The 24328-nt window shown below is 46.2% G+C and overlaps 1 protein-coding gene across 1 annotated transcript in view; it reads left to right on the forward strand.

Annotated features, from left to right (window-relative positions):
- LOC136577982 (uncharacterized) overlaps positions 1-23993 on the forward strand; it is a 59566-nt gene extending 35573 nt beyond the window's left edge. The window contains exons 7-10 of the mRNA XM_066577893.1: positions 5595-5942; positions 14410-14790; positions 22436-22729; positions 23635-23993. Coding sequence (XP_066433990.1) covers positions 5595-5942; positions 14410-14790; positions 22436-22729; positions 23635-23993 — 1382 coding nt within the window. The remainder of the gene's footprint in view (positions 1-5594; positions 5943-14409; positions 14791-22435; positions 22730-23634) is intronic.
- Positions 23994-24328: the final 335 nt, after the last annotated feature.

A 24328-nucleotide genomic window follows, 5' to 3' on the forward strand; every position in this document is an offset into this window, starting at 1 on the left:
CTTGCCCTGCCGCTAGCGTCTTGTCAGAGAGGGTGTTTTGTACAGCTGGGGGAATCATCACGGATAAGCATACCCGCCTGTCAATGCCAGCGCCGACATGCTTACACTCCTAAAGATGAACAAAGGCTGGATTTCCCCAGACTTCTCTTCTCCACCGGTGGAAAGCAGCGAATCCTAAAGATACCTTTAGCTGAAACAGGAGAAATAAGCATCCTCTCTATAACCCCAAAAAATGGGCTAAGTACCTTGATCGATCCCTTTTGAATCTTCCTCCTCCTCCTCCTAAAACAGCATGTCATCATGCCCAAAAGGCTCTGAAAACATTGGTTTTAACAAAGGGCTGCCTCCAGGCTCTGTAACAAATAAAGCAACAACGAGCTGTATCTTTAAAAAATGTGTATGGGTTTCACCTGCCCTTGGGGTTAAGCAATTTTTCAATGGTACACTTATTGGTACACCAATTTTTTAGGCCCTCGCCTATACTCTTAGGCAAACAATTTTTTTCAGGTGTTCGCCTATACTCTTGGTACTAAAATGTTTCCGGGGTCTGCCCATACTCTTGCTACTGAAAGGTTTGAGAGGTTCGCCTATACTCTTGCTACAGAAATGTTTCAGTGGTCCGCCTATACTGTGGGTGCACAAAGGTTTCCCATAGCGGTGTTCAGCTGTCTGGCACAAAAACACTGATTGTATTGGGCAGAAGTGTGGGACGAGGTCCTGGGTGGGGTGACACTCTGCCATGTTTGAGCACTCTGATTTCTTCATGTGTAATACTGTCTTTGAGTTTCATGGGCTCGCCTATGCTGTGGGTGCACAAAGACTTCCCATTGTGGTGTTTTAGCTATCTGGCACAAATACACTGAATGACTTGGGTAGGGCGCAGACAGCTTTCCCATTGCGGTGTTCTGCTATCTGACACCTACCCAAAAATGAAGTGTGTGGGGACACACAGATTTCCCATAGCTATGTAACTCACGGCACCTTGGGTCACACAAGGTAGAGGCTGGGACCGAGCCTAACCCTGGGCCCGCTCACGTGCTTCCCACACAGAGGATTGTGGGTCCTACATCGGTCATGGTTTCTCTTATGCCACCTCCTCCTCCTGCTTGGGGTCTGAGGATCAGTGCTTGTCAACATGTATTTGCTCTCGTGTTACCACAGTTCTCTGAGACACTGGTTTGGACCAATCAAAAGAAGCGTAACTGAATTAATGAGACCTTCACAGCAGTACTAGCATCCGAGTCCGCTTTATGCCCACGATTGCTGAGGGTGTGGGTAGAGGCCAAGGTCCTTGGCGGGGTGAAACTCTATGTGTGGGCACTCTGATTTCTTCATATTTAATACTTTCCTTGGGTTTCAGGGGCTCGCCTATGCTGTGAGTGCACAAAGATTTGCCATTGCAGTGTTTTAGCTATCTGGCACAAATAAACTAAATGATGTGGGTAGGGCGCAGAGTACAGACTACTTTCCCATTGCGTTATTCAGCTATCTGACACATACATGGAATGAATTGTGTGGGGACACATGGATTTCTCAATCGCTATGTAACTCACGGCACCTTGGGTCACACATGGTGGAGGCTGCGACCGAGCCTGACCCTGGGCCTGCTCACGTGCTTCCCACACAGGGGATTGCGGGTCCTACCTCGGTCACTGTTTCTTACGCTTATTATGCCACCTCCTCTTCGTGTTGGTCGGCATGTATTATCTCTCGTGCTACAAATTACCACAGTTATCCAAGAACTAGATTGTAGCATTCACAGGAAGCGTTAGTGATTTCATGAGACTTTCACAGGGTCACTGTATACCTGTGATGGCTACTTTTGCGACACCTCCTGCTTCAAACCAATTTTTGGTGTTAGTATGCGCTGCTGCATTGTGGAGATTGTAGAAGTGCTGGCACCTGACTCCCCTTTTGCGGTTCCTGACAATTTTGTGACGGAGGTGGCACGGGATTGGAATGATGATCGGACGTCAATTTATCATCGAAGCCCACAATGCTGTTGAGAAATCGCCCAGACTTTCAAAGAGGGTCGCTGCCTGGCCCTGCCAACCCTCTGCAGTGTCTCTCTCTGGTTCCTCCTCATCACAGACGCACTTATAAATCGACATGAGGATGGTGTAGCGATCAAGGCAGCGTGTGGCATGAGGGCAGCGGAACGCTGCGCAGGGAAAATTTTGTGTGCACTGTGGACGCAGGCTCGTGTGGGTGGTTGGAAAGCAATGGCAGCATGTAACGCAGGAGAAGAGGCAGTGGTGTCACCCGCAGGCAGTGATTGTCCTTGATTGCATCTAGTGTGGTGCTTAGCGAAGATGTGCCAGCGCGTGTGCCTTGCTGCTTATGGTTTGTCCGAAGTAAATTGTTAGGTGGGTGACCGCCAGGCTCCTGCCCCAAGTTGGCTTAATAGTGGTACCGGAGTGCCTCAGATGCGCCCATGCATGCTGCCCCTGCCGTTCCCTATCCATTTCCGTGGCGGTTACATGACTTTCTCATGTTTTCAGGTGTTTCACAGAACCTCCCTGATGCGGAGCATCGGCCAGCTTGAAAAATGCTCAATGCTCAAAAATGCGAAAGGAGCTCTCGAGCATTATGAAAGGTTCGACTCGAGTACCGAGCACCCTAGCATTTTGGTGCTCGCTCATCTCTAGTGCTGAGCGTTTACACTAGGCGAGAAGTCAGCGATCCATGCTGGTTAAAAATTAGCAACTATTGAACTATAAACTAATAGTGCACAATGGCTGTGCATTCAGACACAACGATTATGATGCAAATTCGTTTAATAATCGCCCCGTGTAAATGGTCCTTAGCTCTGCCTATTAGACTCCTGCATAGGCTGCTTAATAGGCTGCTGTCATAGGCTTAGAAAATTGCACTTCATAAGTAATGCCATGTGTTAGCCTAGTGATCGAATGATCGCATCCTCATGTGCCCCACTAAAAACAGTGTCAAAGTTCAATAATTAAGTTGAAGAGAAAAAAATCCAGTTTAAAAAAATGACCCTTTTTTCCCCCACAAAAAAAGCACTTTTAAATGGATAAAATAAAAACAATCTCAAAGTATCTTCAAGTCCCCTTTATGGACTGAAAACTTGTGAAGGAAAAAAATAAGGGAATGCCATAATTAATCATTTTCTTGTATTAGTTTCCCAAAAAAAACTATAATAAAAAGCAAACCAAAAGTTACATGTACCTCAAAAATTTGTAATAAAAAAACCCGACATTCTCTTCACGCAAAAAGCAAGACCTCACATATGTCAATTGCCAGAAAACAATGTATGAGTCCTTGTTTTTAGAGTTGGAACGGACCCCCAGGGTCATCTGGTCCAACCCCCTACTCAGTGCAGGATTCACTAAATCATCCCAGACAGATACCCTGTCTCCTTGAGAATAAGACCTACCCTGAAAATAAGCCCTAGCATGAATTGTCAGGATTTTTGAGGATGCTTGAAATATATACCGTACTTCAAGTTATAATTACCGTATGTACTTGAGTATAAGTCGAGTTTTTCAGCACACAAAAATGTGCTGAAAAAGCCCCCCTCGGCTTATACTCGAGTGAGGTAAAAAAAATAAAAATACTTATCAGGCGGCGTCTGTGTCCCAGGCGCAATGCTCTCCCCGGTGGAGATGTCATATTTGAATGGCTGTGACTGGTTTATCGAGCGCCGGCTGTGATTGGCCGGCGCTTGATCCAATCACAGTGCTGACAGCGGGGATTTCAAAAGCAAGCCGGGGAGAAGACCGCAGCAGCTGGCCGCACCGCTGGGGAGAGCATCGCACCTGGGACACAGACACCACCTGATAGGTGAGTATTGAGTTTTTTTTGTTTTATTTTTATCTACTATATACTCAAGTTTAGCTCGGCTTATACTCGAGTCAATAAGTTTTTACCAATTTTTTGTGGTAAAACTTATTGACTCTGCTTATACACTAGTCGGCTAATACTTGAGTATATACGGTAATAAGAAAAATTCAATTTAAATAGTGTCCAGGCAGCTATAGATGGAGGGAAAATTTAATGAGACCCTCTCTTATTTTCAGGGAAACAGGGTATTTGTCCATCCTCTGTTTGAACAGTCCCATTGAAGGAGAACTCACCACCTCCCGTGGCAAGCTGTTCCATTCATTGATTACCCTCACTGCCAGAAAGTTTTTTTTCTAATATCTAATCTGTCTCCTCCCTTTCAGTTTCATCCCATTGCTTCTAGTCTTTCCTTGTGCAAATGCAAATTCCAATGGTGGAATTTCTCCCCCCCAACAGAATATAATAAGCTTTAAAGCACATTGTGTGCTATGAGTAGTCATTAACAAAATAGCTCGTCCCACAAAAAACAAGCCCACATGTCAGTGACTTATGGCTCTTGTAATGCTACAATGATCATTGGTCCTTTTTAAAGGGGTTTTGTTTTTAGAAGAAAGGAAAATCATTTTTTACCTATTCCTCCCCAGGCAGTCTACTTACAGCATCTTCCCCTGGCTCCTCCAGTCCCCTGGGTCACCTCACTGCCAGCCGGCCAGATCCTCTTCTTCCTGTGATGTAGCATACATTTGTAGGCATTCTGTATCCTGCAGGTCAGTGTACCCATTCACTAGTGATGTAACGTTCACTGTCTAGCATGAAATCCTGAATCCTATGCCAGGCTATTACCAAGACTGTGCATGTGCGGTGTCTCATTGTGAGTGTTTGTACACTATTTCCACGAGACACCGAACAGGCGCAGTCTCGGCAATAGCCCTGCATATGATTCAGCATTGTCTGCTAGGCAGTGAACGTCTTGCGTCACTAGTGACCGGGTACACTGTCTGCAAATGTAGGCTCCATCACAGGAAGATGCAGATCTGGACCGCTGAAGGGTACGTGACCCGGGGGACTGCAGGAGACAGGAGAGGATGCGGTTAGAAGGATGCCTTGAAAGGAATGTGGGTAAGTAAAGGTGTTTTGTCATTTAGGGAAAAAAAATTAAGTAAAGGGCGAAATAGGCCAGATACCAAGGAGTTAACAGTCAGATGCATATCTGTGTTTTCTGATGTGGATCTGAGAATCCATGGAAGAAACCAAAGTCTGAGCCTCGCATTTATGCCACAGATTTACAGGCGGATCCACACTCTGATTTAGCCCCATTCAAAATTGTGACAAGAATTGGCATGTTTATTTTCGTGACGCAGATTTCAAAATCCATGTGTGGAAACATCTGTGGCTGAGCTTCCCGCTGTATCCCATCAGATGCTAAACTGGTGTGGATTCTAATGCAGATTTCAGCATGGAATCTATGTTAAAATATGCCATGTGAAAGGGGCCTTGGGGTCTAATCACATGTTGTCTAATCATTTTGGGGGTTTTGCTGTTTTTTTTTTTTAGTTAGTAACACTTTGACCACCACATGTAAATAGATTCTTAGAAAATATTTCCCTTTTTTTTAACTTTAGCATCCTTCACTTTTTTTCCCCCTGGAGGCATCCACTTTACAAACTTGCTGGTGCCATTCTTCATAACATTGTACTGAACTGTTACTTCTCCACTATTCCTCACACCTGTCACTCATAACACCGATCTCTTATGTTTTATGGTTTCTTACAATTCCTTTTGTATTGCAGATCTCCCTTGGCGTCCCCGGATCGTAGACTCTATAGAACGTGTTATCCAGGGTGATACGATTCTTTTCAAGTCCTTGGTGTCCGATTACTTTCCTGACGCTCTGACTGTCAAGTGGTTCCAGAAGAAGAAAGATTGTCCGGAGTTCATAGAAGTTACAGAATCTGAGATATATACAATCCCAAATATTGTGTCCAGCAGGACGGACAAGAAGACTTTCACAACGACGTCTTGTCTGTCTCTGAAGAAATCCCTATTGACAGAAGATGATGTGGTGTTTATCTGCAGAGTGGATCACCCCAGCCTCGAAAAACCCATGGAGGCCAAGACAGGACAGCAGCCAGACACCGGTAAGACAGCTTTACGGCATTACAGGCCTCCAGTTATAATGATTGAAGGGCTATTACTGTCTTATATAACTAGTATATACCCTCACTCTATAAAATAGAAAAATGTATATCTGGTTAATCAAAAAAAAATTTCCCATGTATTATGTTTCTATATCCCTGGTTTTAGCCACTTCTTCCTTAAAGGGGTTTTCCCATGACTTACAATTGTTTCTCTACCACTCTGTCCTTACTAGTTGTTGCTGATCCTGACCTGTGACTGCTGCCTTCAATCACTGGACACAGCAGTGACCTTCTGTAGGTAGCCAGTGATTGGCTGCAGCAGTCACATATCCTGGTGTGCAGCAACCAGAGTGGCTGCAGCAATTTGAAGTCCCTTTGGGGCCCTTTCACATGGGCGGAGTGTTTCTGCTGGGACACGGTGGAATTTACTGCGGCGGAACTCTGTATCAAAATCCTGAGGACTAACTGCAGATTTTGATGCAGAATTGCAGAATGATTTAAACCATTTTTATTCTGTATCACAATCTGAGTAGAGTGATGCGGAATTTACAGCATCAGAATGCAGAAAATTTTGCCCGTGTGAAAGGACCCTTAACCCCTTCCCGCTCCATGACGTACCGGTACGTCATGGGAGCCTGGTACTTCGCGCAAAATGACGTGCCGGTACGTCATCGGGATAGCGCGAGATCATGACTGACCTCACGCTATCCCGCAGCGGGAGCCGGCTGTCAGTCACAGCCGGCGTCCCGCTGCAACAGCGGGGGGGGCATCGGAGATGCGCCCCCCCCCCCCCCCGCTGTTAACCCCTTCCCTGCCGCGATCTAAGATCGCGGCAGGGAAAGAGTTCACAGAGGGAGCGCGCTCCCTCTGTGTATCCGGTCGGCTCTCGCGATGTCATCGCGAGAGCCCGGCCTGTCACCATGGCAACAGGACGCCAGACACTGGCGTCCTGTATTGCCTATGCCTATGATCGCTGTATAAGCGATAAGGCATGGCAGAGCAGTAGCACTGCCATGCCTTATGACAGCGATCATAGGCATAGTGCTGCAAGTCCCTCAGAGGGACACAAACAGTGTAGAAAAGAAAAAAAGAATGTAAAAAGAAATGTAAAAAAAACCCTTTTCCCCTCGTCATCCTGACAGCATACACATGGAGGTTGTCTGCTGAACACCTGTTGGGACAGGAAGCAGAAATACAAAAAGGCAACTCCCACCACCGGCTCACCAGTGTCTTCCTGTCCCTACAGGACAGTCCAAGCGGGCCTCCAGGTGTATGCTGGAGGTGAATGAAGAAAGAAGACTCCCATGCAGCCTGTCCGCCCGTGGGGGGACGACCCTCTGTTCGGGCTGGCAGGGCTTGCGCGGGTGAAACCCTACGAGGGGACCCTCACCCGCAGGATCTACCCAGCACTGGTCCCCCAGTGGGAAAATCCTCCCCCGGTACGCTGCCCAGTGGGGTTGTCGTACCGGTAGGAAGCAGCCCCGGTACCTGCAGGCTCGGACGCCGGTGTCTCCAGGGATCCACGTCTAGAGAGGTATGCCAGCAGCGCTCGGGGCGGTCCGTTCGGCGCGAGCGCGGCGCCATGTGTGCCTCCTAGGCGGTGGGTCCGGTCGGCGGTGTGCTGGTCGGCGTGCGTCCCCACGGGTGTGCTGGTCGGCGGCATCCCAGTGTATGCGGCGTAACGTCAGCGCGACCGCGTCACGGGGGCGGGGCCTCACTTAAAGGGGGCGTGTCGGTGCCAAATTTGAAAATTTAAAAGGACTGGATTCCTCTGCATCTTTCCTGTCTGCACCTTACTGAAGATGTCAGCCAGAGAGGACACTGAAAGCAGCCTGCTGGTGAGTAGACTGCTTTGGGAGTACCGGGGAGGGAGGATTGAGACATCAAAATCTGGTGCTGGAAGTCCTTTTTGCTGTCTCCGTCTCTTAGGACAGAGATGCACAAAAGGTTAGAGAGGCCAAAAAGCGAGTGCGCAAATGTCCAGTTGCTTGCAGCGGCTAGAAGAGGGCCACACCTAGCCACTATGCGCGGACTGTACGGAGAAGGTGATCCGCGAAGAGGGCTCCTCGGACATGTCGGACATCCGATCCATGATCCGCGAGGAGATTGAAGCCTCGCTCTCATCTCTTTCTCTGCCGCCCCCCACGAAAAGGGTAAGGCGGGCACGAATGGAAGAGTCAGACTCTGAGGAGGTCCTAGAAGATTCTCCTTCAGAATCCATGCCGCCCATGGAGGATGCAAGGAAGTATTTCTTTTCATCGGCGGACTTGGGTCAGCTGTTAACTGCAGTCCGGCGCACCATGCAGGTGGAGGAAGAGGTGCCGCAGCAGCCATCCTTTCAGGATAGCCTGTTCCGGGGACTCCTACCACAGCCAAAACCGTCATTCACAGTTAATGACATTTTAAAACAGCTGATCCTGACAGAGTGGAAACAGGCAGATCAGAAATTCTTCCTGTCCAAGGAATTCAAGGATCGGATGGTCTTCACACCAGAAGATAACGAGTTCCTAGAAACCGTCCCTAAGGTGGATCTGGCGGTCGCCAGGGTCTCAAAAAAAGCAGCCCTCCCCTTTGAGGACATTTCCCAACTGCGGGATCCACTAGATACCAGAGTGGATTCTGCGATGGAAAAGGCCTGGGAGACCGCGGCCCTGACCATCAAAGCCAACATCACGGCCACATCTGTGGCGAGATCTATGTCGGTCTGGTTAGACCAACTCCAGACGCTGATTTCTCAGAGGGACTCTAGGGAGGACATCTCCAGCAGCCTTCCCCTCTTCCAGCAGGCAAGCGGCTTCCTGGCAGACGCCTCTATGGAGTCAGTGAGGTTCGGGGCCCGTTCAGCAGCCCTCTCAAACACAGCCAGGAGGGCTGTCTGGGTTAAGGCCTGGACAGGAGATAACGCCTCCAAGAATAGACTCTGTTCCCTGCCCTTCCAAGGACACAGAATCTCCGGGCCTTCCTTGGATACTCTCCTAGAGAAGGCATCGGATAAGAGCCAGGGACTACCATCGGAGAAATCGTTTAAGCGGCCTTCCTCCTCCCTTTGTTCCCTCTAGAGCATACAAGGGGAAAGGAAAAACCGGACGCTGGTCCTATCCCAAAGGCGGAAAGGGTGAGAATCCGCCTTCCCGGATCCTACAAGTAGGGGGTAGACTGAAGGGGTTCGCCCTTAGAGGGAACGAGGTGACCTCCAATCCCTGGGCCTTGCGCCTAGTCTCGGATGGCTACAAAATTGAATTTTCCTCCCCTCCTTCCCGGAGGTTCGTGGTCACCCCCTGCCAGTCACCTGCGTCTGCTCAGGCCCTCCAGTTGGGGGTGCAAGAGCTGTTGTCCCTAGGGGCCATCACTCGGGTTCCCGCAGAAGAACTATTCAAGGGGTGCTACTCCCCCTTGTTCCTAATCAAAAAACCCAACGGATCCTATAGAACTATAATTAATCTGAAATTCCTGAATAAATCTATCGCGTATCAAAGATTTAAAATGGAATCGGTGCGGTCAGCAATCCCCTTAATTGCGCCGGATAGTGTCATGGCCACCGTGGACTTAAAGGACGCATATTGCCATGTCCCTATACACATAGATTCCCAGCGGTTTCTGCGGTTTGCCCTGGTGATAGATGGCTCTGTCTCTCACTTTCAATTTACGTGCCTGCCGTTCGGGAATTCCTCCGCACCCCGGGTGTTCTCCAAACTGGTGTTAGAGATGGTGGCGGCACTAAGGACTGACAAGGTGTTGATTGTCCGATACCTCGACGATTTCCTGATTATAGCAGGATCGGCTTCAGAACTCCAGTTCCAGGTCAACCTCACACTCCGTCTGTTCGAGTCGTTAGGCTAGATCATCAACTCCTCTAAATCCAGTCTTCTGCCCGAGCAGAGAGAGAAAAAAAAAATTATTTCTGGGAGTGATTCTGGACTCACACCATCAGTGCTCATCCCTTCCCCTAGAAAGGCAAAAAACGATCCAGGATGAGTGTCGGGCACTTTCTCTAACCACTGAAGTCTCCCTTAGGAGAGGCATGAGGGTCCTCGGCCTCATGACATCTTGCATCGGGGTAGTCCCTTGGGCCCAATTACATTGTAGAGCCCTCCAAGACTTTATGCTAGACAACTGGGATAAATCCCCCGCCTCCCTGGATCGGAAAGTCGTCCTTACCTACAAGATAAAATCCTCCTTGGAATGGTGGATGTCTATCTCCAACCTCACCAGAGCCACAGCTTGGTACCCCACATCCCCAGTATCCATCGTTACTGACGCAAGTGCAACTGGTTGGGGGGCCCACTTAGGCCGTCATTACGTCCAAAGGGGCTGGAACCAGGAGTAAGCTGCTCAATCCTCCAACTACAAAGAACTTTGCGCTGTCTTGAAGGCCATTCGGGGCCTCGAGACAGAGATCAGGGGTAGACACATTAAGATCCTTTCGGATAACATAACAACTGTGTCCCTCATCCGCCACCAGGGATCCACGCGGAACCCCCGACTCCAAGACCTGGCGGCGAAAGTTCTCGGGTGGATAGAGCAGCGGACGCCTTCCGTCACAGCGTACCACGTAAGGGGCCCAGGGAACTCCATGGCGGACCATCTCAGCCACAGGAAGATAGACCCCGGGGAGTGGACTCTACATCCACACGCGTTCCAGCTAATTTTAGAGAGATGGGGGACACCCAAGGTGGACTTGTTCGCCTCTCGGGAGAACACAAAGTGTCCCCGGTTTTTCTCCAGGGGAGCAGACGGGGGCTCCCTGGGAATAGATGCACTATCCCAGGCCTGGGATTGGGACCTTGCATACGCCTCCCCGCCTATCCCCCTGATTCCTCGGGTCCTAAGGAAAATTCAGGAGTCCCCAGGCTCCATTATCCTGGTGGCCCTATTCTGGCCCAAGAGACCCTGGTTCCCGCTCCTGGCCGCTCTCTCGACACAGGAGCCTCTACATCTGCCGCAGAGAGACAACCTCCTTCAGCAGGGTCCCCTGATAGGCCCAAAGGTCCGACAGTTCAGACTGGCGGCCTGGAAGTTGAGCGGGTAAAATACCTGAGCCAGGGCCTATCAGGGAGGGTGACCACTATGTTATGTGAGAGCCTCAAAAAATCCACCAGAAAAATATACTCCAGGTCCAGGTGGCCGCCCTTGGGGCCTTCTTCGACTTCCCCTTAGGCGACCATAGGCTAATTAAGAAATATCTGAAAGGGGCAGTCAGACTCCATCCCTTTATAAGAGAAAACTTGCCCCCATGGGTCCTGAACCTTGTTTTGCAGGCCCTCTGTGCACACCCCTTTGAGCTACTGGAAGATCTATCAGTAAAGATCCTCTCCTACAACTTGCCTTTTTAGTGGCCATCACATCCGCCAGACGGATCGGGGAGATTCAATCCCTCTCGATTAGGACCCCATACATGACCACCTTCCCAGATAAAATCGAGTTCAGGCCTGACGACCCCTTCTTTCAACCAAACGTTCTCACAGACTTTCACAGAGAACAGCGTATAGTACTTCCCTCCTGCCAGGAACCCCATAATACCACGGAACAGAGGTTCCATAATTTAGATGTTAGACGAGCAGTCCTGAAGTATTTGGAGGTCACACATTCCTTCAGGAAGTCTAACAACCTCTTCATTCAAATTCAGGGTCCACGCAGAGGAGGGGCCGCTACTAAGGATTCCTTAGCGCGTTGGGTCAGGAGGGCCATAGAAGAGGCGTACAGATCCCAGGGGATCCCACTCCCGGGCGACGTTAGAGCCCATTCCACTAGGGCGGTCGCCTGTTCCTGGGCGGAGAGAGCCCAGGCGACAACCGACCAGATCGGCAGAGCCGCCACGTGGTCGAGCACACATACTTTCGTTAAACACTATCGCCTGGATTTGGGGGCCAACCGTGATATGGCCTTTGGGCGGAAGGTGCTGCAGGCAGTGGTCCCTCCCTAAAGCCCTTGGTCGTTGGCATTCCTCCATGTGTATGCTGTCAGGATGACGAGGGGAAGACAGGAATTAGGTCCTACCTGTTAATTCCTTTTCTTGAAGTCATCCTGACAGCATAGGGGCTTTTCCCTCCCCTTGAGTTATTTTTACGTGTTGTACTATGATTTCTATATTAAAAATGATTGGTTAAGCAAAGCCGGGTCACTGTAGTTATTTGGTACACACTGGTGAGCCGGTGGTGGGAGTTGCCTTTTTGTATTTCCGCTTCCTGTCCCAACAGGTGTTCAGCAGACAACCTCCATGTGTATGCTGTCAGGATGACTTCAAGAAAAGGAATTAACAGGTAGGACCTAATTCCTGTCTTTTATGCTTTTTCTAATATTAGCATAAAAAAAGGTAAAAAAAAAATTAAACCCCCCACATATTGGGTATTGACGCGTCCATAAGAACGTGTACAAAAAGTTGAACACGCTTTTTATTTTGTACAACACAAAGCGTAAAAAAACGGAGGCAAAATGCTTATTTTTAGCGTTTTGCCTCACAAAAAATGCAATAAAAGTGATCAAAAAAGCCGTACATTCCCCAAAATGGTACCAATAAAAACTACAGTTCGTCTTGCAAAAAATAAGCCCTCATAGAGCTCCGTACATAGAAAAATAAAAAAGTTACAGGACTTTGAATGCAGCTATAGAGAAAAAAAAAGATTTCCAAAAAAGGCTTTTTATTGCAAAAAAGTGTAAAAACCTAAAAAAAAATAACAATTTTGGTATCGTTGTAACTGTACCGAACTGTAGAAAAAATTTAATGTGTCATTTATGCTGCATGATTAGCGCTGTAATAAAAAAAAATCTATGGCAGAATTAATGCGTTTTCTCTCCCTGTTATCATAAAAAAAATTAAAGTTTTACGATATAGTCTATGTACCCAAAAGTGGCAACGATAAAAACTACAGCTTGCCACGCAAAAAATAAGCCCTTATACGGCCGCGCCGACGGAAAAATAAAAAAGTTATGGCTTTTGAAAAATGGAGATGAAAAAATACCAAAAAACGCTTGGTCCTCAACGCCAAAATAGGCCGTGTCATTAAGGGGTTAATGATTGTATTTTAAAAAGTGTAGTTACTGAGCTTAGATGTTCCCTAAAATTCTTAGAGAATGTATCACCTAAATTCTTTTACTAATTAAAACCATGTAGTGAAGCATATTCAATTTTTCTAATCTGTTTATCTTCTGATTGTAGTTTTTTTTAATTTTTTTAATTCATTATCCTCTACATGACTACGGGGGCGGCCATTTTGCCTGAGTTTCACTTAACAGCATTTAGAGAGATGCTTTACAGCAGAATTCATGGGCCACAGACACTTGACAGGAGGGGACCCATTGACTTACTATATGAAGACAACTAGAGCTCCACCAAAAATGTCAGTCCCACGCCATCAACCAATATAACAAACCCAAAAACAAATGTCCCAGACAGTCTGCAGAGATCATTAAAAGATTGTTTATTGAGAATTACCTACATAATAAAAACATTGCTGCATTAACCTGCTTCATTAATCTGCTCATACTAACCTACTATAGGCACAACTAAGCTCAATATCATACAAATCCCTGCGCCCCAACGCACACGTTTCATCCTCTGGACCTGAAGTGATGTATTTCTTTGTGTATTGATGTTGCGTTTTCTTTATGTGCTGCTTAAAAACATTGAAAAAGCAGCACATAAAGGAAATGCAGAATCAATACACAAAGAAATACATCACCTCCAGTCCAGAGGATGAAACGTGTGCGTTGGGGCGCAGGGATTGGCATGATGAGCTTGGTTGAGCCTATTGTAGGTTAATATGAGCATGATCTTCTTTGGGAACTCCCTATATGTGTGACCTGAGGTGATATATTTCCCTTGTATTGATGCATTTCCTTCATGTTCTGTATTTTAAATCCTTTTATTATATGGAATTCTCAAACAATCTTTTAATCTCTGCAGTGCTGTCTTGGACACTTATTTTTGGGTTCTTTAGGAGAGTGCTGTGGGCATGCTCTGTGACCTGTGCAGGAAGGGGGAGGTGGTAAGCTTTGCCAATCGCCTATTGACTTTGCTGGTAGAGTGTTGCGGCATGCTCTGTTTTGTCATGGGCTGGGGAGGAGGTTAGCAGTTATGAACTGTGGATACTTGTATTTCTATATAGGTGTCACCTTTCAGTGTAATCCTGCCTGGGATGATGATGAGATGGCAGCTAAAGTTTTCTGTTCAGAACAGGAAATATCGGACTATTAGGCTTAGTGGTTAATTTTTTTATGTACATTTTGATATCAAAACTAAAAATTGCCAAGAATCCTTCAAAAATGTTGAAAATAACTTCTTGTATAAATCCGTCTTTTTTCATTGTGACTCATAACCTTTAACTATAAACTTGATCTGTAAAGCTCAATGTGTTAGTTTGTTTTTTTTCTTTTGCTCCAGAAATTCTCATCTTTCTTCGTGTAAATCTTAACCAACCAAATGAATCAGAAAGAAATAGCTTACTGTCCATTCTCTTTTATTCCACAGAGGTCCAGGCATTTTTCGTAAACAACATCCAGGGACCCCAGCGGTGGTATGATGGAGAGAAGGTGACCTTGTACTGTGCAGCGTCATATTGTACACAGAACACCCGGGTGATATGGATCGTGACCGGGAAGGACGGGACAGAACATGAAATATGTGAGGATTCGGGAGGCACAGACATGAAGAAAGATGGCGGTCAGTGTCCTGGATATGTGGCTCACAGAGAGCGGACAGATGTGTCTGATATACAAGATCTCCTGGATGTCACCAGTTGTCTCACCTTCACACCTTCTGTCTCCAAGCACAAACCTATCACAATAAGCTGCAGAGTCACCTGCGAGGGGAGAGTCAAGAAGAAGACTTTCCAGCGGAAACAGCTTTATGGTGAGAAACATTTACTAATAACAGTAGTTATTATATCAAATGTCTCAAACCGATAATACCCAGAATGTCAATCATCTTCTCCTCGTTGATCTTCTCCAGTCCCCTGTGTCACCTTCCCTTCAGCCGACCGGATCCTCCTTCTGATGTGTCCATTCTCTGCATTCTTCTTCTGGCAGGTCAGTGTAGGTTATGCCACTAGTGACGTAACGTTCCGTACCTTCAGTACGTAAAGTTCAGTAATCTATTGCAGAGACTTTGCCCATGCACGCTGTCTCCTTGCGAGTGTTCATATACTATTGCAGAGACAGCGCACATACACAGTCTCTGTAATAGCTCAGCACTCCCTGCTAGACTATGAACGCTTCTTGCCCTGCAGGAAGGAGACTGAAGAGAATGGACGCTTCATCACCAGAAGATGATTCTGCCGGCTGGAGGTGAGGTGACCCGGGGAAACTGCAGGAGACAACAGATCATTGTCAGGGAGAAGATGCGGTAAGAAGACTGATGGGGGAAAGGAATAGGTGAGTATAGGATTTTTGTATTCTAAAGACAGAACCACATTAAAGGTGTTGTCTCATCAGAGAGATCCCCGGGGCAAAATTGCTGATCACCCTGAATGTCTCTCTGGTCACGCACAGCAAGCAGCCAATTTTGCTGGGTGAGGCGCAGCCAGCCGGGCATCTTCCCTGCGGTGATATGTCATATAGCTTTGGTTTTCACAGCAGTTGTCTCACTTAAACCAGCCCTTAAGGTTGGTCTCTGTATCTCTGGTGATGGTGCACGTTGCCAGAAGATGTGGTCTAGACCAGGGGTCCCCAACTCAAGTCCTCAGGGACCACCAACAGGTCATGTTTTCAGGATATCCTATACTAAGAACACCTGTGACAATGTCTGAGGCACCGATGATAATTATGTCACCTGTGTAACACTGAGGAATTCCTGAAAACACGACCTGTTGGCGGTCCCTGAGGACTGGAGTTGGGGAACACTGGTCTAGACCCCCCACAACACACTAGGCAGGGTCACAGCCCATTCTCATTAGCTTCTGCTTGTTCTGTGCAGTTCGGGTATGCTGAGCTGATCGCATGAGAATATCCCTCCTGAGTATATAAATCCAGCTGCAGGTCTCTCTGCTGCAGCTCCACTAACTTAGTGTCTCTTTCCTGCACTCTCTAAAACTGTTGTATCACATCAGACTTGAAACAGAACCTTGTCTTTTATACCCTGCCCTTCAGCCAATCGGTGTGCAGCTGAGGTCCTGTCAATCCATAGCAACAAAATCGGAGCGAACAAAACATGTGGTTCTCTTTAAGACCCTGGCAAGGCCATAAAACAGGGTCCAAAAGTAAACTTCTCTATACACTAAACACTTTGCATGGGCATTTAACCCCTTACTTTACCACACCACTTAGCATTTGTAGTTCCTACAATTGACTAGGCTTCAGACAAAATAATCCGCTGCATAGCGCTGTGGTGGAACTACCACATTTGGACGTGTTGATCTACAGGGCAGCTCTTTGTGTGAGTGCCGTATGTTCTGTGAGGCTCTCTGGTGGTACAATTTCTACAGTCTCTTGCTTTTCTCAAGGAGCAGGATCTATCCTAGAGCTAAAAGGCTGTAACACGTTTCAGTGCACCATTCTCAAAGGTCCTTCCTCGTTTTCAGGTGTGACTTTGTATACGGGGCTGTGAAGGTTTTATATATCCAAGTAATTCTTGTTTTTTCACCACATTTTGTACTTCATTTTGGTGGTAAAATTAGACTGATAATTTTTTCAAACTTTTCCCAATTTTGGTGTTTTTAATATACACAAAAATTGTGTCTTTGTTTTTCACATTTTCAACTGCAGTATGTCAAATATGTGCAAATTTTGTATATCTTATCAAAAATTTGAACAGCATCTTTACTTTATTCTGGAAGCACATTTGAAAAACTTTAGGTGTTTATACCATTTACAAGATGTACAAATTTAACATTTAATTGTTAAAATTTTCAGGAACACTTTGTTTTCCTACACCAAGCCAAGATTACAAAGGCTCATGGGTATCATAATGATAGTTACCCCCACAAGTGATCCCATTTTAAAAAATGCACCCCTTAATGTATTCACTGAGGTGGCAGGAGTATTTTGACCCCACTGTTTTTTTGGTTTTTTTTTGGTTTGTTTGTCTTGTTCTTTTTCAGAAGCTAATGCAATTTAAAGGGAAAGAAGTCATATTTTTGCAAATCTGTCATTTTAAAGACAGTTTTCTTTTCTTTAGTGCACATGAAAATGAAGATTTTCAGCTGAAATGGAAACCCCTGTATGTCCTATGTTAAGAAACATACTCGTTGTGGTCCTAATATGTCTGGATGCACAACAGGGGCCCAAACTAAAGCAGCAGCTGGTGGCTTTCAGAACAAAAATTTAGCTTGAAGGGTTTTTGAGGTACCATTGCCCACTTGTAGAGCCATCAAGCTGCCAAAACGATAGAACGCCCCCTACAAATGACCCCATTTTGAAAACTAGACCCCTTAACCCTTTCCAATCCAATTTTTTTTGCCACGTGCATTTTCCCCAGCTCCAATTTATTTTGTGAGGCAAAGAGGTTGGTGGATTACTTGGAACAACATAGAAAACCACACAAATAAATTAACCTAATGATTTTATTAGCACTTTTAGATAAATTAAAAGGTTTTAATTTATTTTGACTTATAATTTTTTAGCATGTGATATTTTTTGAAACAAATTGCAGGATGAAGTCCAGGCTTTCTAGTACATGTTTTACAGTAAAAGGTGGTTTCTCTCCTTCCCCCTTTCTAATTTCTTTGGCTCACAATTATGTGAATAAGTGAGCTGGAAACAGCACTGAACAGCGCTGGATTCTTCATTTACTGAAAGCCAGATGTTCCTTCTCTTCTGCCCTGCTGCCCTGTATTCTCCGTCAATACAGGAGGGGAGAAAGAATATGAGTGCAGTCAGTAAATGAAGAGCCCAGCGCTTATCAGTGCTGATAGTGAATGCCCGAATTTGCTTCTCTCCCCCGCTCTGCTGCCAGAGGACACCCGACACGCTTTTATGTCAGTAAGTGAGCTGAAAACAGGGGGGCATTCAGTAAATGAAGAAGAATGGAGCGCTGTCCAGTGCTGTTTCCAGCTCACTTACTGACATAAAAGTGTCGGGTGTCCTCCGGCAGCAGAGCGCGGGAGGGAAGCACATTCGGGCATTCACTATCAGCACTGATAAGCGCTGGGCTCTTCATTTACTGACTGCACTCATGTTCTTTCTTCCCTTCTGTATTGTCGGAGAACACAGGGCAGCAGGGCAGAGGAGAAGGAACATCTGGCTTTCAGTAAATGAAGAATCCAGCGCTGTTCAGTGCTGTTTCCAGCTCACCTATTCACATAAATGTGTCGGGTGGCCTCTGGCAGCAGAGCGGGGGGAGGAAGCAGTGCAGTAACAGCATGTCGGGTCTGTCCCAACATCGGAGCTATAGAGGAAAATGATGTCGTGACAGTCCCGACAGTGGATTGGAAAGGGTTAAATTAATCTAGGGGTGTACTACATATTTTAACCCCACAGTTTTTGAATTAATCTAAAGCCCCATTTACACGGGACAACTGTCGGGCAAACTATGCCTGACTCTTGTCCCGTATGTACTTGCTCCATGCTGTTATAATATATAATAATAATAATCTTTATTTGTATAGCGCCAACTTATTCCGCAGCGCTTTGAGGCATGGATAAATGCAAAACAATACAACAATTGCAACAAATACGATGTGAGGTACATTGGGTTAGACACAAATGGGTTGAGGGTGGTACAGGAGGTGCAGGGGTTGGGGAACACAGGCAATAGGAAATTTTATGTACAGATCATTTATCAGAAGGCAAACAGGGTGGGGCACCATAGGGAGGGGCGAGGGACTAGGTCAGGAGATTTGGTATGCTTCCCTGAAGAGGTGCGTCTTTAAGGCACGTCTGAAATTTCGTGCATCGGGAGTTGTCCGGATGCCTTGGGGTAGAGCATTCCAGAGGATGGGTGCTGCTCTGGTCAAGTCCTGTAGGTGAGCATGAGAGGTTCGTATTACAGGGGTGTTTAGTCTGAGTGTGTTAGCCGATCGGAGTGAGCGGGCTGGGTGGTGTACTGACAGTAGGGAGGCGATGTTGTACAGGAGCGAGAATTGTTGGCTCACAGTGGGGCAGCTGGAGGAGATTTCACTCCTCGCACTTCCTCGTCCCTCTCCTTTCACTTAACACAGCGGCCGTTCAGTACTGAATGGCCGCTGTGTTAAGTGAACATAGAGGAGGGGGAGCGCGAGGAGTGAAATCTTCAGCTGCCCTGCTGTAAGCCAACGATACTCGCTCCATGCTGTTGCACAAGAGCAAGCACATGCGGGGACGAGTGCCGGGCATCGTTTGCCTGACAGTCGTCTCGTGTAAATTGGGTTTAGAAAAAAAAATAAAAATACTATTCAAATTTTTTGGGCAATTGTAATTTTAAAAACAGGGTTTTTTATACAGTGCACTTCTGAATGAAGACTTTCGCCCCAAAATGGATCCCCCTGTTTTTCCCGTGTTCAGAGACATACCCATTGTAGCCCCAATCTGCTTACTGGACACATGGCTAGGCCTATAATGGAGGGTAATGCCCTTTTGGCTTTTAGGGCACAACTGAATAAATTCCAGGACTCATTGCTCACTTGTAGAGCCATCAAGGTGCCACAATGCACCCCCACAAGTGACCCCATTTAGAAATCTAGACCCCCCCCCCCTTAACAAATTAATCTGTGTACTGAGCATTCTGACCCCACAATTTTTTGCAACATTTATTTTAAAGCATGTGAAAAATATATTTTAGAGCACTAGTTCTTCTGTGTTCAGCAACACCTGCACTGTAGCCCCAATCTGCTTATTGGACACATGGCTAGGCCTATTATGGAGGGAACACCCATTGGATTTCAGGACACATCTGTATAAATTCCAGGACCCATTACTCACTTGTGCAGAAAAAAAATTGACTCCCTAAAAAGAAGCAAATCCCAGCTGTGAGCTGGCCGTGGCCTGGTGTATGGCCCCGCAAGTATACTGGTCATAACTGCGTAGTCGCACAGGAGGTCTGGCGCAGTACACTGTTTGTTTATATTTCCAGCACTTAGCGATGATGTGGGTACCCGCAGTCTGTACTCAATGAAGTTACTTATGGGTTGTTATATCTGTGACCATAGAGCACAATAGGGTCTATCACTTATATCCGCGGTATAATAGAAGATGCTGCGTTCTGTTTTCTGTGGGAGGATTACGTTATGCCGACCCACTAATGTGAGTGGACTTGTGTAATCCAGTGCATTTGATTCACGTATTAGGCAATAATAATCCGCAATTCCTATCTGGTTGTGTGAGTCCGGCCTAAGGCAGATCGCTATTTTTTTATACCATTGCATAACAGCGGTCACGTGGCCAGGACCACTCAGCGAGGCCTCCAGGTTATCATCTACTTTTCGGGGGAATCCTCAGCTTTTGTGCATGCGTCTGCCATTTTGCCGACTGCCACACATGCAGAAGCTGGGGATGTTTTCTTCAGTAATGCATTGCAATAATTAGGAATACCTGATTGATGAGACTAAAATACACATTGAGTGTTGAGTATCAACTAAATTGATTACTCTAACGGGTCATATGGGAATACAATCTATATTACAATCTATATTACAATCTTGGGAGTAGATTCCAAACTGTCCAGTTTCCCTTTCGCTCTTTTGGCTCATACTAGGATCCGTTCACCCGGCCTCAGCAGGGCTTCTTATACCGGGGACTTGTGCTGCTTTCGTTGGTTTGTAATTTGATGCATTGTTTGGAGGTTACTCCAGTGTTCATGCACCCATTGAGTAGCAGTTCGACTTTCAATTGCTTCCGCGGGTTCAATAAGTCACACCCTTTACAACCGTGGCAGACCTCTTCGACAATCTGCAGACTTGGACCAGAAGTAGAAGACACAACAAACATTCTGCAACTTGGTGGTAACTTGCTAACAACAACTGCTCCCACTTTTGAGAAGCAATGAGGACAGTCTTTCTCCTGGGAATTTTTTCCAGGGCAGACGGTGAGCTGCCAAGGTACAGCAGTCACTGGTACAGCAGATTTATTCAGCCGGCTCGGAGCAGGAGCATATTGCTGCCGTCATGCAGAGATTTCACGACACTGTTCATATGTGTCCAAAATTGGTTTATGGGCGACATTCCTTAACCAGGGTTACCCGCAAGGCTGCATCGGGCACCATGGCTTGTTGGTCCTGTCATAAAGGTGTTGCTCTCTATAGTGAGATTTTGCAGAGATGATAGACGCAGGAGGATATTTGGTAAAATAAAACTTTAATTTTAGTAATAACACACAGGTATTCCGAAATGCCTTTTTCTTTACACTCTTCTTTTCAGCTCCTTTTCCCCTTCTTCTATAGTGAGTGGTACTTAGCCCTTCATTACGCTCTGTCTATATCTACATTATGGTTTCTGTGTTACGCAGTGCAAATCCCATCATAGAACAGACACCAACGGTTCCTGACAGAAAATGCCTGACGAGGTTTTAGCTATTTTCTGGGAGGAAAAATAGCCCTTTGTGCAGCGTTGTGCGAAATGAGCTGTGATGAATCTGCAATGGAGCCTCCAATGTAGACGTGAACACAATCTTAGGACTCTTGGTGTAGATTGTTATAGTTTTAGTGCTTTTCTTGGGAGTCTGCACATTATCACCTATCTTCTATCAGGCCAGTGTTTTGTAGTAATTCCCTGCTATAGACTGTACACAGGACGTCAACACTGCTATAATCTCCAGCTATCACAGAGCTGCCTGACCACTATCCTTAAAATACAGCCCATCAGTCCCTTTTTTACAACCCTGAAAAGACTGTAGTCTGCTCTGAGCGGGCTACATCCTTATCAGTGTTAGTAAGAAGGACCCGATTGCCTATATGTTTGGATAGCTGTTGGGCAGTTTGTGCTAGATAGCTGGAGATGACAGTGGTGCCGGGCTCTTGGGCAGCCTCCTCCCAACCTACCGTTGTCTCCTCCACATTGACAGACAAGCCTTCTATGCAGAATTCAACATTTTGCCCGTACTTGGACTAACCAGCGGTGGGGTGAGGGAGCCCCTCTACAACTAGAAGCCACTTCTTGTCTTCATCCCGCTGTTCCATTCCGCCCTGCTACTTTTGTAGATGCACACAGTAAATGGCGCTTAACTAAATTGTCTGTTACTATCGTTATTCTCCTTTGTCCTGCTGGGGACAGGCATAATCTATTTCCAGGAAATTCAGAATAGTGTTCACATGAAACAGCAAATTAACCAAATTAATTAGCTTAATTTCCCAACCCTAACTGGAACTCAACTAAAGGTCTTAATTGTAGCGCGAGAAAGGAAAATTATGCATAGACCACCGAATGAGATGGATGGAGGGGTTCTTACTATCTGTATGCCCATCATCCCCCAGAGAGTCAGCATTACACTGTATTTACCTCCTCCTGTCACCTACACCCCTTATTTCAAAATCTCCCTTCTATTAATTTCATTCCTCCATATAGCGATATCTCTTGTCTAAATACAGATATTCCTATTAATACATATTATGGAAGTAGATATCTGACTTGTAGTTTTGCATTGTTTTGCAGCAAAGCCCAAAGTGCGGAGCCCTATCAAACTGTCCCTGACTAATTCGGATGATGTCCTGTGTGCTTTGGACATTGAGGAATTTTATCCTTCTGATATCCAGATAAGATGGAACGATAAAGAAAACCCGATATTGGATAAAACAGTAAAAAATGCTGACGGCACTTACAGCGTACACAGCGAGTATAAACTTCCTGGAAGCTTCTTCAAAGATCCGCAGTCCTGGGTGAAGGTCTCCTGGAAGCATGAGTCCATGGACGGCTGGGAGTGGAGGCAGATGTCTGCTGTGGATAAAGGTAAAGGTGTAACGAGCCTCGTCTGTAGTGATCAGTGAGAATTACACAGGATTTCACTACTAATTTGTGCTTTATTTCATGCATGGCCGCTGCTCCGGATGTAACCCTTGTAAATAAATGCAGCAGTCAGGAATGTCATCGACTCCAGTGTTGGTAAAGTCCCATTTACACTGAAAGATGATCGCTCAAAAATCGCTCAAATAAATGGCGGATTGGAATACCGCTGACAGCTCTGAGAACAGCAGCTGCTTTGTTCTTGGAGCCAGCTGGTATCTTGCTGACAAGTCCGAGCGGGATACCAGCTGAAAGAATGCTATCAGCAGTATCCCGCTGAGATCTCAGCGTGGGACACTGATGAGGCTCATCACTGACTTTTAGCTTGCTAAAAATCAGCGATTAACGGATAATCCACGATGGCAGCGTGTTTAGACGCAACGGTTATCACTCTAAAGATGGCTTTTGAGTGATAATCGTGTCTAAATGGGCCTTAAGAATTAGGCCACTTTCAGAGAAGTATATTGTAACTCCATATTTGGTCCTTGTTGTGTGGTCAGTGATACGGAGTTAATGTAAATCTACTTATTCACACGGCCATATTTGCCACAGCTGTGTTAATGCAGCATGACTTGTTTTTGTCTGCATTTGCCTCCTTATTTGTATTCATTGGTATTTTCTATTGGGCAAATACATATCCATATTAACTCAATAGAAAATAAAAGCAATGACCGTAAATACGGAGGCAAATGGTTGCAGTGTCATCTGTATCGCGTCCTTATTACGGATCCGTATGATGGGTGTGTGACAAGACGCGGGTCTGGAACAGCCTTGGTGGAAGACTTTTCGTGGACCGATGTTTAGCTCTAACACATTCTACAACATGCTTTTCCTTTCCTTTGCTTCTTTAGATTTCCCATGGAGGCCAGAATTACGAGAGATTCCTGTTCCCAACCTTCTTGCGGGGATCGCAGCCACCCTGAAATGTGAGGTGTCCAGCGTGTTCCCCGATGTGCTGAGTGTCAGGTGGCTGAAGAAGGAGAAGGACGGTCAGGATCTGTTCCCGCTGGTTCATGGTGATAAATACATGATTTCAGACCTTACAGGAGAGCGCCAGAAGGACAACACATTTATATATAGAGGATGTATAATGTTCACTCCATCAGTCAGCGAGGACCAAGGAGCAGAGTTTATCTTCAGAGTGGAGCATCCCAGTTTAGGGAAACCAGCAGAGAAGAGCACCGGCCCCCTCTATATACAAGGTGAGTGAAGATCTAATAGTACATCCATATGGTCTTTATAGTAATGTATATCCAGTATAAATAGCTGCTGAATATTTATTAGCTGCCACATCGATTAACAGACATGGATGAAATTCAGGCGGCTCGCTCATTAAGGTATGTGGGGCAGTTATGTAACAGGTGGTGATGTACCTCTGGTGTAAGTTATAAAATATTACAGATGCATACCACATCTCCTAAACCAAACCCCCCTGTACTCCGCCTGATAACATGCTCCCTCTCTTTCTGACTGTAATTCCTGCTAGCCGCACCTGCCCCCTGCAGTTATACCGATTCAGCCACTATATGACTTAGGTTTGACTAT

The sequence above is a fragment of the Eleutherodactylus coqui genome, chromosome 8 (assembly GCF_035609145.1).
Source record: "Eleutherodactylus coqui strain aEleCoq1 chromosome 8, aEleCoq1.hap1, whole genome shotgun sequence".
NCBI classification, from domain to species: domain Eukaryota; kingdom Metazoa; phylum Chordata; class Amphibia; order Anura; family Eleutherodactylidae; genus Eleutherodactylus; species Eleutherodactylus coqui.